Here is a 16,874-nt window from a genome sequence, read left to right as displayed (position 1 = left end):
TGTCCACGTGACTGAACGTGAGAAATTGTGTGTGCAGACGGCTGCTCCGATGCGTGTGCCGGCACCACAAGGGCTGAGGAGCAACTCCAGGCGGCACGGGCCAGGTCCCTGTTCATGCCGCTGCAGGGCTGCCTCGCCTCTCAGAGGCGCCCTGGAGGATGTGTTTTGGGAGAGTGAAGGCCCAGGGTCTCTCAGATCCCGTCTGGAGAGGCAGGAAGTCAGTGGGGAAGGGGCTTCGGGGCACCTTAGCACCTCGCCCGGCGCTGGACCGTGGTGCCTCCATCTGGGCGCGGCTGGCCCAGCAGGTCCCTGAGGTGTGCACGACACCCTGTCCTGGGTTTGCAGGAGTGTGTGGGTCTGGAGCCGGGTCCTCACTCGGCCAGCCGTCGGGCCGCTGGCTGCCCCGGTCAGCATCCTGGAGCCAGCAGGATGTGCGGGGCCACCTCTCCTCTGAGCCTCACACTCTCCCTCCTTCTGTCCCCCAGCTGGTCAGTGAGAAGGTCGGAGGGGCTGAAGGGACCAAGCTTGATGATGACTTCAAAGAGATGGAGAAGGTAACGGGAGAGGTGGTGCCCCGCCTGTCGCCTGGCACTGCGTCCTGAGCCCCCATGCCCAGCTCTGGTTTGGCCTTGGGCGCCCCAGGGTTTGGAAACCCTACACGCTGCCTCTTTTACAGAAAGTGGATGTCACCAGCAAAGCTGTGGTGGAAGTGCTGGCCAGAACCATTGAGTACCTGCAGCCCAACCCAGGTAGGGGAGCAACCAGCTGTGAGGGGTCTGCCCCTAACCTCTCAGATTGCTGTGCCAGTCAGGAATCTTCTGGTTACCAGAGCATGAAGAGGGAATGTATGGGCTCACAGAACTGAAATGTCCAGGGGTAGGTGGGTTTCAGGCATAGCTGGATCCAGGGGTCCAAAGGATGTCCTCAGGGTGGTGCGTTTCCTTTCTGCTTCATCTGGCTGTTTTTGGTTCTCGTGGCAATCTTAGCCTTAAATCACCCTTATAGCTAATAATCCCAGTGAGAAAGAGCATCTTTCCCCCACCTGACCCATTGGACCACTTTAAACTGGGTGTCCATCCTCGGTTTGCCAGGCCCTGGCCACTCGCCCACCTTTGGATCATGAGGTGGGGTCTCCTCGGCTGAGAGGGAGCCAGGACCTCTCCCTGGGGAAAATCCAAATGCTGGTTCCCATAGCGGGAGGCAGTGACCGCAGGACAGGCAGCAGAACCAGCTGTGTCCACTCGAGGCCTGTGCCAGGGCAGAGCTCATGCTGGGGTACCTGTCCCTGCCCGCCACTGCTTCTCTGAGGCGCTCCTCCCAGGCCAGGGAGGGGAGGGTCCCGGTCAGAGCCCTGCCCCAGACGAGGAGGCCCTGGGGATCCTGGGGAGCCGGTCACTTCTCCTGCCCGCTGCCTGGGCTCCTTCGCGGCCCCTGAGAGCAGAGGGTAAGTCTGCTCGGGAGGGTCTCCTTGTAGCATGGCCATCAGCGGGCACCAGACCCTAGCAAGGTTCCTTATCCCAGGGAGCGCTTTAGAAGTAAATGAGTGTCAGGGGAAAGGGGGTGCCCGGGGCAGAGGGGGCAGCTGGCAGCACTGGCCACACACAGGCCTGGCGGCTCCCCAAGAGGCCACCACGCACCCACCCGGCCTGTCCTGTTCCAGCCTCGCGGGCCAAGCTGACAATGCTCAACACAGTGTCCAAGATCCGCGGGCAGGTCAAGAACCCCGGCTACCCACAGTCAGAGGGGCTGCTGGGCGAGTGCATGATCCGCCACGGGAAGGAGCTGGGCGGCGAGTCCAACTTCGGTGAGGCCGCGGGAGGCCGGGCAGGGTGGCGGCGGGCGGGCCGGGGCGTTCCAGCACAGGCGGGCAGGACGGCACTGCCCTCCTGCCGCTGCAGAAGCTTCCCCAGGGCCGGCTAGTGGCCCGGGCAAGGGAGGATCCGAGCGGCACCGAGTCCCCGGAAGGCTGCCCTCACCCCTGCGGGTCAGGGCGGACCGGGCCCCTTCTCCGAGCGTGGCAGGGAGCGGCTGGTTTGACCCCATCCTCGCCAGCTGCTGCCCGTGGGGCTCAGATTCAGACTTTGGGGCCCTTGTTTTGTTCTGAATTCTGGCCTCCAGGTCCCTGGGCATGGGGTGTGGGGGCCGTTTAGCAGTTGGGGGGGTCTGGCCCCCTCAGCCCCGGCCTCGTGTGACGGCCTCCTCCCCACCCCCTCCTCTGGCGCAGGCGACGCCCTGCTGGACGCGGGCGAGTCCATGAAGCGCCTGGCGGAGGTGAAGGACTCCCTGGACATAGAGGTCAAGCAGAACTTCATTGACCCCCTGCAGAACCTGTGCGACAAGGACCTGAAGGAGATCCAGGTGCGTGGGCCGTGCTTCAGACCCCTTGCAGGACGGGCAGGGGCCTGACCCTCACGCCCAGCCCAGAACAGCCCTGGGCCCCCTCTCTCAGACGGCGCGCCCCCTCCTGCTGGACCCCTCAGCCCCCTCTGTGCACTCACAGCCGAGCCTGGGCCGGGCTTCCCGCGGGAGGGGCTGCAGGGCATTGGCACAGCTTCCCAGAGGTCCCGGGCGCTGCCAGTGTGACCCTCGCCCCCGCCTGTCCCCCAGCACCATCTGAAGAAGCTGGAGGGCCGCCGCCTGGACTTCGACTACAAGAAGAAGCGGCAGGGCAGGATCCCCGACGAGGAGCTGCGCCAGGCCATGGAGAAGTTCGAGGAGTCCAAGGAGGTGGCCGAGACCAGCATGCACAACCTCCTGGAGACCGACGTACGTCCCCGTGCCCCGGGGAGCCGGTGCACGAGGGGGCCGGAGGCGTGGTGGGCTCAGGGCCTGCTCAGGGAGTGAAGGCCATGGAGGGGGACCTGCAGGAGCAGAGTGGGTGGCAGCCGCTGAGGCCCTTCACCTGAACTCCTCCAGCGGCAGCTTGAGGGTCCGGTGCACGGGAGGGGCCGGCCCCTGGGGCTAGAGCAGTCCCGGAAGGCTCCCTGCAGGAGGCGGCCCCGAAATGAGGGTCAGAGCGAGGGCAGCCCTCTCAGCCCTGGCTGGTGCCTTGCAGATCGAGCAGGTGAGCCAGCTCTCTGCGCTGGTGGACGCCCAGCTGGACTACCACCGGCAGGCCGTGCAGATCCTGGACGAGCTGGCCGACAAGCTCAAGCGAAGGTGAGCCCGGCCCCCTGGCCCTCCCCATGGGAGCCCCATCCCGCTCTCTGCCGGCTCGGAAAGGCCCAGGCGCCAGGCTGCCCCGAAGCCTGGTCACCCCCCTGCGCTCCTGGGCCTGCTCCTCGGGGCCCCACCTTCCAGAGCCGTGCGCTGGCTGCTGCTCACAGGCCCTGGGCTGCACCTGGGGGCGGGGTCCCGGGACGGAGCAGGGCCTCAGGGCGCTCGTCCTGGTACCCAAGGGAGAGGGTTGGGGGCCTAAGGGACCAGAGGTGGGACAGACAAGGCGTTTCAGAGCTGCCACCGAGCCTGAGTTGGGGGCTACCCAGGGCTGACCCTGCGGTCCCCTCCTTTCACTGCCCATCTCCCGCAGGGGCACCCGGGGCTCCTCTCCCTGAGCCGCCTGGCAAGCAGTCGGCGCCCAGGGCCTGGGACGGGAAGCCTCAGGTGGCGGGGGCCCGGGGTGGGGTGGTCGTGCCACCGAGGGGGCTGCAGGGCTCTGGTCGGCAGCCTCTGAGAAGCGCTGGGTTGGGAGGCTGGCCAGGGTGGAGCTGTCGGGCCTCCATGCTTCCCCAGGGCCCTCCCAGGCCCTCCTCCCACGGGCCCCCCGAGTCCTGGGGCAGCAGCATAAACAGCCGGGGGCGTGGGGGGCATTCCCTGACCTTGACTCTTGAGGGTCAGGATGCCCAGGGCTGTCCCTTCCTCGTGCAGGATGCGAGAAGGCTCCTCGCGCCCCAGGCGGGAGTACAAGCCCAAGCCGCGGGAGGCCTTCGAGCTCGGGGAGCCGGAGCAGCCCAACGGCGGCTTCCCCTGCGCCACGGCCCCCAAGGTCACAGGTACGGGCCGGCGGGCAGGCTGACTGTCCCGGGCCTGGGAGCCGCACCCTCTGCGAGAGGGGCCCCACGGCCCCCTGTCCCGAGTCCCCCACCTCGCATCCCCAGCCCTGAGCCCCCTGCCCACCTCTGCTTTCTCTGCGAGCAGGCTCATCGTCGTTCCGATCTTCCGACAAGCCCATCCGGACCCCCAGCAGGAGCATGCGTGAGTGTCCTCTCAGTGTCCCCTGCCCGCTCCTGGCCTCAGTCTATAATCTCCCCTTCTAGTCTGTTCCAGAAGGGTCTTCCTTCTCCCCTTTTCTGGTCACAGTGAACCCTCGCTGTGCTGGGCTCTCCAGGGGGCAGCGCCTCTCTCGGCCTGGGCCTCGGCCTCCCTGAACCAGGGGCGCCCAGCCGGCTCTAGGCTCTGAGTGGCCCCCCGAGGGCTGTGGGCTTCTGGTCATTCTGTCATCCTGCTGCACCGGGGCATCCCCAGCTCCTCCTAGGAGCGTTTGGGTGACCACATCCCTCTTGTCACCTGCCTCCTCTTGCTGACAACCCTAGGGAGCATGGCGGAAGGAGCAGCTCTCCTTGGAGGGAGCGGGGAGCAGGGTTGGGGGGCGGCCAGCGCCCCGCCAGCCGCAGGGCAGGTGGAAGCCCGGACCCTCCGCCCGCCCCCAGCGCCCCTGGACCAGCCGAGCTGTAAGGCCCTGTACGACTTCGAGCCCGAGAACGACGGGGAGCTGGGCTTCCGCGAGGGCGACATCATCACGCTGACCAACCAGATCGACGAGAACTGGTACGAGGGGCTGCTGCACGGCCAGTCGGGCTTCTTCCCGCTCAGCTACGTGGAGGTGCTGGTGCCCCTGCCGCAGTGACGCGCCGCCCCGCCGTCTGCCTTCCTCTCGCCCCGAGGGGCGCCCGGCCGGCCGCGGGGTAGCAGGGCCGGAGGGCCGCCGGGAGGCGGGCGCCCTGTTTACACTAGCGCCCTCCCACAGGGGTGGGGGCCGGCTGGGCAGCGTTCGTCCTCCCGCTACCCCGCCAGCCGCCCCGGGAGGGGCTGACACTACGGTGCTCTCAGAAACACTAACCTCCCCCCGCCCCTCCAGGGCCTGGGCACTCGGCTGGGCCCTTCCCTCACCCATCCGCCGTCCTCTCTTCCCGGCCCGCCCGGGATCGGATGTCTGCCTGGGGCGGGCACCCTGTCTCTCATTCCCCACCACACCCCCTCCCAGGCCGCCTCTGGGAGGCCTCACCCCTTCCCTCAACCCCACACCAGAGCCACCGCCCCCCGGCTCCCGCCCACAGGGTGCCCCGCCCACAGGGTGCCCCCCCCTCCCAAGCACACGGAGCGTTTCTCTCGGGCACGAGCTGCCCCCACACCGACGCCCCACACGGGACCACGGGGCCCCAGCCTCTGCTCTGCGAAGGCCAAGCACAAAGGCTCTGAGGAGCCAACGTCCCCACACCCCCGGCTGCTGGGGCCGCGCTGGGGGAGGGACCTGGGTGCCCACCCCCGTCAGCAGCGGCCCTGGCCGTCTCCTCCAGACCAGCAGGGCCTGGCCCACACCCGCTTTCCCTCTTGCCTAATCCAAAAATTGGCTAAACGGGGCCCTCAGGCCTGGTTCACATTCCCCTCGGGGGACCCAGCAGAGCCCCCAGGACATCAGGCTGTGCTTGTCCCCAGGGCCCCCTCGTGGCTATTACGTGGGGAAGCATGGATGTCCTGGCTGAGACGAGCAACGTGGCCTCCGTCACAGTCTAGGGCGGATTGAAATGTAATCCCGATTTTTTAAAAAATGTATTAAATGTCTCTTTCTACAGCCGCTTGCCTGGTTGTGGTACAGGGCAGGCCCTCCCGAGGGTCTCTGGTCAGGGCAGGCCTGACCCCAGCCTGCCCCCGGTGTGGGCATCCGCCCCTCAGGGAGCCCAGGGTGGGAGGGGGCCGTCATCTGTCCTCTGCGCCAGCGTGCCAGTATGTCCCCACACAGGGCTGCACCAACTGCACCCTCTCCTGCACCCCGTGTGGCCGGGGTGTTCCGCCACTCAGACAGCGGCTGGGACGCCCCCCCGGGGGAGACACACGCCTGGGCTGTTTGCTTCTTGCCTTTATTGTCCGAGCCCCTGCCATCACACAGGCACGCGGGAGGGCAGCTTAGAGCCACACAAAGCCCCCAGACCCGATCCCCTTGCCCAGAGCCACCGGGTGCCAGGAGGGGGCGGGAGGCCCAGAGTCTGGCCCCCGGGTCGTGGGAGGCCGGTGCCCTCAGCTCCCTTGCTTGAGGACGCTGCAGACCTGCTCCAGCACGTGGCACAGGCCCTGGTCCTTGGGCGTCCTGCTGGCCAGGGACATCTGAAACAAGCAGGGCTGGCGCCTCAGGGCTGCGCCCGGTGGTCCCGGCCCGGCCCCCCCACCATTCCTGTCCCTCAAGGCCTTCAGTGCTACAGCTGGGCCCAGGAGCTCTCTAACCAAGGTGCGGCCGCGTCCCTAGAGGCAGGCTCGCTTTTCACCGAGGAGCGTTGCATAACCCGGCCCGGCTGCCCAGCGGGGAACGTGGAACGTGTCCTGTCCGCTGCATTCCAGCGCCTCCTGTCACCCCAGCTGCCTCCCTGCCCGGGTCTCACGGCCCGGACCACCCAGCTCCAGAGCCTCCGAAGTGCTGGCAGCCTGAAGCCCCGGCCACTGTTTTTTAAAAAATTTGAAAACGAGCGAATGTGTGAAACTGAGTGAGTCCGCGAAGGGGGTTGCGAGCGTCTTCTGAGAATGACTCTGAAGCAGGAAATAAATCAGACACACTCCAGAGGCCAAGCCTGATGTAAATGTCCCCGACCGTGGGGCCCATGAGCTGGAGAAAGCTGCCACGACACCAGCTGCTCTCTGTTTTGCTCAGCGTTGCTTCCGAAGCCACTCACAACCCTCTGTGCGCTCCCCGCGGGCGGCCGTGGGGAAACGGGGCCGGAGCAGCCTGGCCAGCCGGGATGTCCCTGGGGCCTTCACGTTCTCATCTGCGTTTCTGATGGTGATTTTCGCCACCATCCCCCCTGTGATAAGACTTTTCTCTGGCAGAGTGAATTTCCGGCTGAAACCCTTTTGTGCACGAGTTCGGGAGCCACAGTCCCTCAGGCTGCCGGTGGGTGTGTTCTTGGGAGCCCCCCTAGAACCGTCTTCCTAAAGCAGGGGTTTGCACAGGACTCGGGGCGGGGGGCGGTCTCACCTTGAGCTTGTCGAGGTAGGTGTGCTCCTGGGTCCAGGGCTCCTGGAACCTCACGAGGTCGGGGGCGCCCTTGTAAAACTCCACCAGCAGCATCTGCGCGACGAGGGGAGGATGGGACCCCCTCGCTCCCGCCCTCCCTGCGCACCGCATGCCAGGCGCCGGGGATGCAGCAGCGAGCGGGCCGGACACCACTGCCACCCCTGACGGGCCCTCCAGCCTAACGCGGCACGTAGACGTTACCGTCACCAACAAGTGCCACCCGGGAGAAACAGGGAGCTTAGGAGGAGGGTGCGACTGAACCCCCCTAGGTCATATTCTGATTCTTCATAGCCACGCGGGCCCGACATCCCTCCCCGGGCTGGCCTCATCCCAAGTCTGGGGCTGAAATCACAGGGGTGCTGAACAAGTTCCGTTTTCTTAAGCCTCTCTTGAACCGCAGGCATTTAAAACCGTGTGTCTTCCCACGTGTCTCCCCTTGGAGAATCCGGGGCTGGGGCAGCGTGCCTGGCATGTTCGAGAACCAGCAGCGAGGCCAGGCAGGGGAGCAGGCGGGCAAGGGTGGGGCCATGGCAAGGAGCTGGGTCGGAGCCTAAGAGCCACAGGTGGTCTTCCGCAGCAGAGGAGGAGCCTGACCTGCCATGGCTGCTGCAGCCACGGCCTCCTGAGTCTGACCCAGTCAGGTCCATGCAGCTGGGTGCCTTCAGCCCCCACCCGCCCCTCCCTGGGGCCCCCGCCACCCCGCCCGGGATGAGCTCACCATCTCATGGAGGATGTCATTAGTCAGGAAGCTGTCCTGGACGTAGGCCATCTCCACGTCCATGGGGATGCCGTAGTCACTAGGCCTTTGCTGGCGGGGACACGAGCCGGTCACCCCCAGCCCCCAGCCCATGACGGCAGGGGACAGCGGGAAGTGCCCTGGGCCGGGAATGGGAGAATGGACCCTCCAGGCCCGGCTCCACACCGGGATCAGAGGTTCAGAGGTTCAGAGCCACGAGGGACGTTAGTGGAACCTGGCAGTGCGACTGGGCAGGCAGGTGGCATCTCCCAGACAGGAGAGGCAAAGAGAGAGCCAGGGTCCCGGAATTTCTTTCCAAAGCTGATTTGTGACCCCAAGATGGACTCAGGGAATGAAACCAGGCGAGGTCCGGTGAGGAGGCCATCTTGGTAACAAGAGCAGCATGCCACAGGTGGACCCCCCACCTCTACATCTCTCACACCCAGGCCCTCGCCGAAGCCTCAGGCAGGGCAACGACCATGTGCCCATTTCACAGACGGGAGACCCTGAGGCCCCAGCTCCCGAAATGGGCCCGGAACCAGAGTGTCGGCCCTGGATCGCGAACAAGCCCGGCCCGGCCCCGCCCCCGTCCACACTACCGGCCCCGCCCACATCACCGGGCCCCGCCCACACCGCCCGGCCCCGCCTACCTCAGGGGGCGGCATCACCCAGAAGGGCGAGATCTTGGACTCCGGGCCCGGGTTGCCCGAGTAGTACGGGGCTGGGGGGCGAGAGTGAGAGAGGGGGCTGGGCCCGAGGAGCTCGGGGGCCCAGGGGGGCCGCACGCGCACACCCGCCCCCGGCCCGGGCCTCACAGCAGAGCAGGGCGAGGCAGGGCTGGAAGCCGTTGCTGGAGCCCTGCAGCCGCAGCTGGTAGTCCATCTGCGCGTCGATGTCCTGCAGCGACGGCAGCGCCGGGCTGTGCGGGTGGCTGTGGTACCAGCCCACCAGGGACAGGCCCCGCAGGAGCAGGCTCTGGTAGATCTGGGGGCAGAGGCGAGGCTGGCACGGGCGGGCCCGGGGGGCTCTCCCAGCCCTGTGCGTCCACGCCACCCCCTGCCGCCGGCGCTCCTGACACCCATCCAGCCCTATGCACGCCCAACATGTCATGAGCGCCTGCTGTGTACCAGGCTGGGGGACACCGCAGCGACCAAGACAGACGCTGCCCCCAACCTCACCAAGTCCAGTGAGGGGACAGTCAACAAATACACATATAAAAAAGATGCACCTGTCATAACGCAAAGGCACAAGGTTACCAGGGCGCAACGCCTAGCACACAGTAGGCACTCAGTAGTTAGCTATGGGGACAAGCGGATGAGCGCGCGAGGGAGCAGCAAAAAGCATTCCCGGATGCCGGAGGAAAGCGCATGCGTAAAGAGAAAGGAAGAGGCGGGCGGAGACACCTGCGCGGAATGAACACCTGTTCCACACCTGTCCCCAAGGGTCACTGGGGGGGGGGGCCCGAGAAGGTGGGGGCGGGTGCATGAGCGCAGCTCCAGGCGCAACCTAAGCCCCGCGATGAAAACATGAGGAAGGACGGCAGCTAACATCTAGGGAGCCTTTCCCAGGTGCCAGGCCCGGCGGGGAAACCGAGGCTCAGAAGGGAAGGGGCTGGACGTGTTTGAGGTGCGACCGTGGGGTCACAGGCTCACACACGCTCATTTGCACACTTGCCGAGCGTCGACACTGTGCCAGCCGCCGGGATACGGAGGCCGGGACACCTGTGTCCGTGCCAGGCCTCCCCAGAATGCCCGTCCCCGCGCGCCCGCTCACCTCCTCTTCGATGGTGGCCGCCGTATCCGCGTCCCCCAGGCGGCTGCGACAGGGGAAGGCTCTCAGCACCGTGAGCACTGCGCGGACGGAGGCGGGGACAAGGCGTGGACATCGACCCCGGCCCCAAACAGCCCCCTGCCCACCAGGCCCCAAATACCCACTCTGGCTGTTGATGTCCCAGCGGCCCCCGAGGTACCCCACGACCTCGCTGCGAGTCAAGTGGCTGTGGAAGTCCTGGGGAGGGGAGGGACAGCGGAGGCCACGCGGTCAGCCTGCAGCCCGGCCCCAAACGCCAGCCCGCACAGCTTCCTCTTCATCCCAACAGTGAGTGTCAGCGGGGAACAAAGCAGGTACAGGCCTCGCTCTCAAGGAGCTAGCAGCCCAGGGACCCCCACCGTCCGGGGCGCCCCAGCCCCCTGCCCGCGCCTGGGAGGCCCTGGCCCCCAAGGGACAAGGTGGGAGCGGCGCACACACCAACAGGAACAGCACGTTGCTGGAGACGGCCACGTTGAACGGCTGGAACTTGTTGATGGCCGCGAAGGATGTCACTTCCACCAGGGTGTGGGGGTTTCTGCAGGAGCCAGGGGGTCCCACAGCTTCAGGACGCCCCACGCTGGCTCCCCAGCCCCCCACAGCCAGCTCTGAGAATCGGAGGCCCCTTGCCCCAACCCTGCTGGGGGGCAATGGGGGGACACATGGGGCGTAACTGACCTGGCGGAGTCGCGGCTGCCCAGCATGCAGTAGCGAACGGGTACCCGGGTCTTGTTTTCCGCCCGCTTCCCGGGGGGCGCGGCCTCTGCGGGGTTGGGGGGTCCGGGAAAAAGCGCAGTGTCAGTCCCTCCCCAGCCTGGGACGGATGCAGCCCGGGAAAAGCAAGACCTGGCAGCCCAGGAAAGCAAAAACTCCAGAGGCAGCCTTAAAAATCAGGCGGCGGGACTAGGAAATCAGGCGACGGGGCCGGGAAATCAGGCTGCGGGTTGTCAGCCGGGCATCTTGGGGGCGCTGAAGAAAAGCAAGGCCACTGGTGTCCCCAGCCTCCTCCCCAACTCGAGTTCTGCCCACTCGCCACCCGCCCTGCCTCCTCCCCTTGCCCGGGCCTCTCACCGGAGTGCGCAGGCTCAGAGGGGCCCTTCGCCGCCGGGGGTCTCCGACTCTTGTCCTCCGCTGAGACCCCTGCCAGGACCTCCTCCTCGTCTTCCTCCATCAGCAGCTCCTCCTCCTCCCCTTCGCTGGCCGGGCTCTGGCGGGGTGGGTTGGGGGACAGCGGCAGGACCCTTACCCGGGTGCCCCCCACCTTCCCCACCAAGTCCCACCCAGACCCCTGGCTGGCCTGCCGTTGCCCCAGGTGCCCACTAGAGGGAGAGAGAGAGCAGAGCCGGTCAGCGTGGAAAGTTCGGATCCCGCCTCTGCCTCTTACAAGCTGTGTGACTTCAGGCAAGCGCCCTAACCTCTCTGAGCTCTATTCGCCTCGTCTATAAAAGGGCATCGTGACCTCCAGCCGCATAGGGGTGGCGCCAGGGGGAAATGAGAGAATGCGGGCGAAGCATTTAGCAGCACCCCCCCCCCCGCCGCCCCCGTTGCTCCATTCATTAATGAAGCCCGCGTTTGGCACGGATTATTTCACTCACTTCTGTCACTACCCTCTCCTCCCCCTCTCCCAAACTGCCCCTGCGGAGGGGACCGCTCTGTGTCCATCTCAGTCTCCGTCCCCACCCCCTCGGGGCAGCGTCTGACCCCGGGGGTCCCGGGCACTCCTCAGGGCCCCGCACTTGTCCAGCTTCCCTCCCATCTCCCTCGCGGGCCCAGGGCTCAGGCTCCTCCCTCCCCACCCCTCCTGGGCGGGCGCCGTCCACCCTCGGGGCTCGAACCCCGTCTACACCCGGCGACGCCCACAGTCCTGACTCCCCTGAGCCCCAGACGCGGGGTCCAGCGGCCCCTCGACGGCCCCACGCGGGGGGCTCCCGCTCAGCCCGGCCACGCTGCCCCCGAAGGCCCCCCAGACCTGTTCCTCCCGAATTCCCCCGTGTCCGAGGGGGCGACCCCATCCGCCCGCCTGCTCAGAACAAAGCATCTCGGAACGCCGCGTCGGATCCAGCAGCAACCCGGCCAGAAGTACCCAGAGTCCCCCGATGGCCCACCTGGGCCCCCCCGGCGTCGCCCCCTGGACCAGCTGGGTCTCCGGTTCCTGCCCCTGCAACAGTCTGTCCTCCCCGCAGCCGCCACCAGAGGGCGCCCGGGAGCCCTGAGTTGGTCCCGCCCTCCTCCTCCCACAGCCCCTCCAGGCTCCCCCCTCCCTCGGGGGAGAAGCCAGTCCTCCTCGCGGCCCCCCAGGCCCCGCACGACCTACCCCGTCCCCTCCCTGCCCTCCCTCCTCCCTCTGCTCCAGCCACATGGGCCCCCTCGCTGTTCCTCCAATCACCAGTTCCATTCCTGCCCCAGGGCCTTTGCACAACTGTTTCCCAGATATCCTCCCAGCTCCCTCCCTCCCCGCCTTCAGTTCTCCGCTCAAATGTCACCTTCTCAGTGAGCCCTTCCCTGACCGCCCTAGCCCCCTTCCCATCCTCCGGGCTCCCCTCTGCTCGCTTCTTCCAACACACGCTAAGATGGACTCATTTATTTTGTTTCTTTGTTTCTCTCTCCACCAGGGCAGGGACTTTCCTCTTTTGCTCTCTGCTTTATCTCCAGCGCCGAGAACAGGGCCTGGCACACAGTAGGCACTTACTAACTCCTTGCTGAACGGCCAACCCTAGGACGTGGGGTCAAGGGCAGATTTATATGTCAGCTAGGCTAGGCCACAGTGCCCAGTTATGGAATCAAACGCTGCTCTCGGTGTCGCTGTGAAGGCACCCGGTAGACGTGCTCACATCCACAATCAACTGACTTCCAATAAAGATTACTCTGGATAATGGGGGTGGGCCTCATGGAATCAGTTGAAGGGCCTTAAGAACAAAAACTGAGGTTTCCCGGAAAACGAGGAATTCAGCCTCAAGACAGCAGCAGCAACTCCCACCTGAGTTTCCAGCCCACCAGCTGCCCTATAGACATCAGAGTTGCCAGCCGGAAGTTCACTCAGCTGCCGAATCTTCACAGAAGATCTATTCTTGTCATGGCATTCGAGACCCTCACAGATCTCCAGCCCCCTCAGCTACCCAAGACATGTGAACCTCCTGCCGCATCCCCTAATCATGGTTCCCTAAGCAGCATGTGTTGCTTCCTGCCAACATGGCTTTGCTATGCCATTCCCTCCCTCTGGAAAGCTCCTCCCTTCATCTTGCTCTGAAAACTCCTACTCATCCTTCAAAGCCCCAGTTCCAACATCCCCCCTCTCTGGGAACTAAGGACGCACCTCATCGGCAGTGGCTGTGGGCACGTGGAGCTGGTGTCGCCGGAGCCAGGCAGCCTTGTACTTGTCCAGCTTCTGGCCTTTGTACTTGACGGAGGCCCAGCCGCAGCCGGACTTCTTGGCCGGGTTCACCAGCTTCTTGCAGTGGGTGGCCCAGGCGCTGGGTGAGTTGAACACCTGCCCCGTCTCCTGCCACACGATCCTCCCGTCCGGCTGCAGGTCCCCCAGGAACTTCTTCCCCTGCCACGACAGCACGCAGGACCTGCTACCCAGCAAGGCCCCTCCTCCAGGAAGCCCTCCCTGACCCCACGCTGCTCCCCAGGGCTTGGCACCCACTTCCCACTACAGCACCCCTTCCCAGAAGCCTCCAGCTTGGGTGCCTCCCAGTTCACAGATGTCCACCCTCACCATCCTGATCAGCCTGGATCGAAACTGCCCAGTCACGTGTCTGTCCCCCTCTCCCCTCTCTGGACCGGGAGCCCCCAAAGGGCTGGGACAGCGTCTGTCTTGATCACTGCTGTGTCTGTGACACCCAACACACAGTGTGGCACGCGGCGGGTGCTCAAGTCACAAATTGCTCCCATTCACACATCAAACAATAACAAAGTACCAATAACAGTAATAATAGCGAGCACTTATAAAGCACTTACTGTATGCCAGGCCCCCTGCGGAGCGCTTTATTCATTTAATCCCCACACGGCCCCACGGGAGGGGAAAATCCCATTCCACAGATGAGGACACCAGGGTCCCGAGACGGGGAGCGAGGTCACACGGCCAAGGGAGCCGGGGTGTCCTCCCCGAGCCTCAGTTTCTCCTTTGTGGAATGGGGAGTTTGGTGAACGACGACGTCCTCCCGCCCAGAAGAACTCGTGCTGAGTCTGGATGCTCCGGGCCTCAGTTTCCCCTCCCCACACCCGGGCCCGGCCTGCAGCCCAGGAGCTCCGGGCCTCAGTTTCCCCTTCGCGCCCCGGCCGGGACGGGCTGCGGGGCGGGGGGCGCTCACCAGGTAGTAGATGGACAGCAACCCGGCGCCGGGCTCCAGCAGCGCGTCCTTGAGGAGCACCCGCAGCGTCACCGCGCGCCTGGTGAGCGCGCCCCCCGGGCCGCCGCCGCCGCCCCCCGGCCCGGCCCCGCCGCCGCCCCCGCCGCGCGCGCCGCCCGCTCCCGCCGGCCGCTCGGGGTCCTCGGCCTCCGCCTCGTCCTCGTCCTCCTCCGGCGCCTCCTCGCCCGCGCCGCCCGCCGGGGACAGCGGCTCCGGAGCTGCGGGCAGCGACAGGCTGCAGGGGGGGCCGCGCCCCCGGCCCGCGCGCCACCGCCCCCCGCCCGGCCCCGGCGCCCCGGTACCTGCCATGGCCGCGCCGCCCCGTGCGCCCGAGCGCGCCGCCTCCCGCTTCCCGGCACGTGACACGGCTCCGCCCCGACCGGGCCGCCCCGGCCATTGGCCGCCGCCGGGGGGCGGGCGGGGGGCTCGGCCCGCTGGGGCGGGCGGGGAAACTGAGGCTCCGGGCCTGCGCACTCGGGGCTGGGAGTCGGGGCACTCAGCCCTCCGCGACCGTTCGGGAAACTGAGGCCTGGGGCCACCCTCCAGGGGAGGGGGGTGGGAACCGAGAGCGCATGGGCACAAGTGGGGAAACTGAGGCCCGGGACTTGTGCTTTCCGGGGACTCGTGGCCCCGCCCGAGCCCACCACCACTGGGGCTGCGGGGCGCCGGGGGCTTGGGCAGGCGGGGATACTGAGGTCCGCGGCCACCGCTCTTGAGGGACCCAGAGGCCTCGGCCGTTGGGACCAGGGGAGAAACTGAGGCCTGGGAGAACGAGCCACAGCGCCCGGGGACCCGGATGGGGAAGCAGCCCCCGCCCGCGGGTCTAAAGCACCCGAGCCGGGCGCGGTCTCTAAAGGGTTAAATTTCACCCTCTCGGCCGATTCCAGGATTGGCGCAGAGCAGAGCCCGCCAACCAATTATACGAGGGCTGTTTCACCTCCAGCCAATAGGCAGCAGCCGCCGGAATCCCTCCAGCCAATCAGCGTTAAAATGCTACTTCCGGGTAAACTGGACCCGTCCCCCTAGAGGAGCCAATCATCAGGGACCCCTGAACCTCGCGCATCCAATCAGTTGCAGAGTCTGGTCCTCAGCCAGCCAATCGGCTCTCGGGTCCAAACCTTCCCCGCAGGCCCGCCCCCCGCGCGCGCTGGCTTTGTGGGCGGGGCCTGGCGGGATGCGCGCGGGCTGGCGGCGTCCCTGTCCTTTGTCCCCGGCCTCTGTCCCGGGACCTTGACCCCGAGGCGCAGCGCTTCCCAGCTCTGTGACTTTGGCCAAATGGCTCCCCCTCTCTGTTTCCCGTGAGGATTATAATTCCTGCCTAGGAGTTGTTACGAAACGGCTTGACATAGAGTAAGAGCTGGATAAATGTGAATTACTATTATTCTCTTTTTGTCCTGCCCAGCCCTCCTTTTGGAGTCCCCCCCCCATCCCCACTGTGGGTCCAGCCACCAACTGAGGATACCCCAGCTCCCCAGACTCAAATTTGGCCTCTGTTTATTGCCCCACGCTCTAGCTCACTTTCTCTTCGACTCTCTTCCAAAATCCTGGGCTGGACCGCCAGCCTCTCCCACCTGCACCCTGACCATCTCCTCCTTGGGCCTCAGGCCTCTATACTCAGCCTCGACCCCATCCATCTTCCACCCTGGCCCCAGAAGGATCTTGCTAAACTGCCACTATTACGACCTCCCACCTCTGCTCTAAATCCTTCTATGGCTCCCCGTTGCCTTGGATAAATTAAAACTAACCTCTGTGACTTTATTAACCATTTACCATTTACAGCACCCCTATATGGCAGATGCTGTTATCAACTTTATCAGATAGTTCAGCAGATAAAGGATGGCCCGGGGTCACACAGCTCTGGAGTGGATTCCAAAGGCTGTTCTTTGCTGTGCGTTTAAAGTCCACTTAACCCTCTAACTATTAAGGAAATTGAATTTGTCACTTCAAAACTCTGGGAAAAGAAATCTCTAGGCCCGGATGGAGAGTTCTACCAAAGATTCAAAGAAGAATGAACGTCACTTTTACATAATCTCTCCTGGAGACGTGAAGAGGAGGGGACGCTTTCCAATTCATTTGATGAAGCTAGCATTACCCTGATAGCAAATCCAGATAAGGACAGTGCACAGAAAGCGAACTACAGACCGTCTCTCGTGAATAAAGACGTGAAAATCCTTAACGAAACATTAGGAAATAGGATTCAGCAGTATAGAAAAAGAATTATACACCGTGACCAAGGGGGGGTTATTCCGGGAATGCAAGGCTGGTTTGGTATTCCAAAAGCAATCAGTGTCATCCGCTCATATTTAACAGGCTGTGGTAGAAAGAATGATGGTCCCCGAAGGATGTCCAGGTCCTAACCCTCAGGACCCGTGAATATGTTAGGTTTATGTGGCAAAGGGGACTGGAGGTTGCAGACAGAATTAAAATTGCTAATCAACTGACTTCAAAAAATAAAGAGATTATCCTGAATTATCCTGGCGGTCCTAATGTAATCACAAGGATCCTTAAGAGTGGAAGCCAGAAGTTCATTCAGAGTGACATGCTGGGAGGAGCCCACTGGCTGTGGCTGGCTTTGTAGACGGAGAAAGGGGATGTGAGCCAAGGAATGCAGGAAGCTCCTAGAAGCTGGAAAAGTGTAGGGAAGAGATTCATCCTCTGAGCATCTAGAAAGGAATGCAGCCTTGCAAACACCTTGATTTTAGCTTGGTGAGATCCATGTAGGACTTCTAACCTACAGAGCTGTAAGATCCTACATTTG

The 16,874-nt window shown here is 64.7% G+C and overlaps 2 protein-coding genes across 4 annotated transcripts in view; one reads left to right on the top strand and one right to left on the bottom strand.

The window, feature by feature from the left end:
- SH3GL1 (SH3 domain containing GRB2 like 1, endophilin A2) overlaps positions 1-5,791 on the top strand; it is a 29,725-nt gene extending 23,934 nt beyond the window's left edge. The window contains exons 2-10 of one of the 2 annotated variants that reach the window (XM_014843104.2): positions 486-554; positions 677-749; positions 1,661-1,804; positions 2,225-2,358; positions 2,608-2,766; positions 3,056-3,159; positions 3,868-3,992; positions 4,138-4,194; positions 4,533-5,791. In XM_014843104.2, coding sequence (XP_014698590.2) covers positions 486-554; positions 677-749; positions 1,661-1,804; positions 2,225-2,358; positions 2,608-2,766; positions 3,056-3,159; positions 3,868-3,992; positions 4,138-4,194; positions 4,533-4,846 — 1,179 coding nt within the window. In that variant the 3' untranslated portion in view covers positions 4,847-5,791. The remainder of the gene's footprint in view (positions 1-485; positions 555-676; positions 750-1,660; positions 1,805-2,224; positions 2,359-2,607; positions 2,767-3,055; positions 3,160-3,867; positions 3,993-4,137; positions 4,195-4,532) is intronic. The other variant, XM_014843105.3, reaches the window with a different exon arrangement.
- A 269-nt stretch (positions 5,792-6,060) lies between these two features.
- On the bottom strand, positions 6,061-14,544 carry MPND (MPN domain containing). 2 transcript variants are annotated; one of them, XM_070491731.1, is made up of 13 exons: positions 14,419-14,544; positions 14,078-14,334; positions 13,078-13,314; positions 10,836-10,971; positions 10,443-10,527; positions 10,206-10,302; positions 9,893-9,965; positions 9,732-9,808; positions 8,774-8,855; positions 8,609-8,679; positions 7,941-8,030; positions 7,184-7,276; positions 6,061-6,321 (listed from the first exon to the last, which is right to left on the bottom strand). In XM_070491731.1, the coding sequence occupies exons 1-13, from the start codon at positions 14,423-14,425 to the stop codon at positions 6,235-6,237; spliced, it is 1,392 nt and encodes a 463-aa protein (XP_070347832.1). In that variant the 5' UTR covers positions 14,426-14,544; the 3' UTR covers positions 6,061-6,234. The 2 variants fall into 2 exon arrangements, with proteins under 2 accessions (XP_070347832.1, XP_044608273.2); XM_044752338.2 differs by having other exon boundaries at positions 8,774-8,942; positions 14,419-14,541.
- Positions 14,545-16,874: the final 2,330 nt, after the last annotated feature.

The sequence above is a fragment of the Equus asinus genome, chromosome 20 (genome assembly GCF_041296235.1).
Source record: "Equus asinus isolate D_3611 breed Donkey chromosome 20, EquAss-T2T_v2, whole genome shotgun sequence".
Taxonomy (NCBI): domain Eukaryota; kingdom Metazoa; phylum Chordata; class Mammalia; order Perissodactyla; family Equidae; genus Equus; species Equus asinus.
Note: the sequence above shows the minus strand (reverse complement) of the source record. Positions and strands in the feature narration are given on the sequence as shown.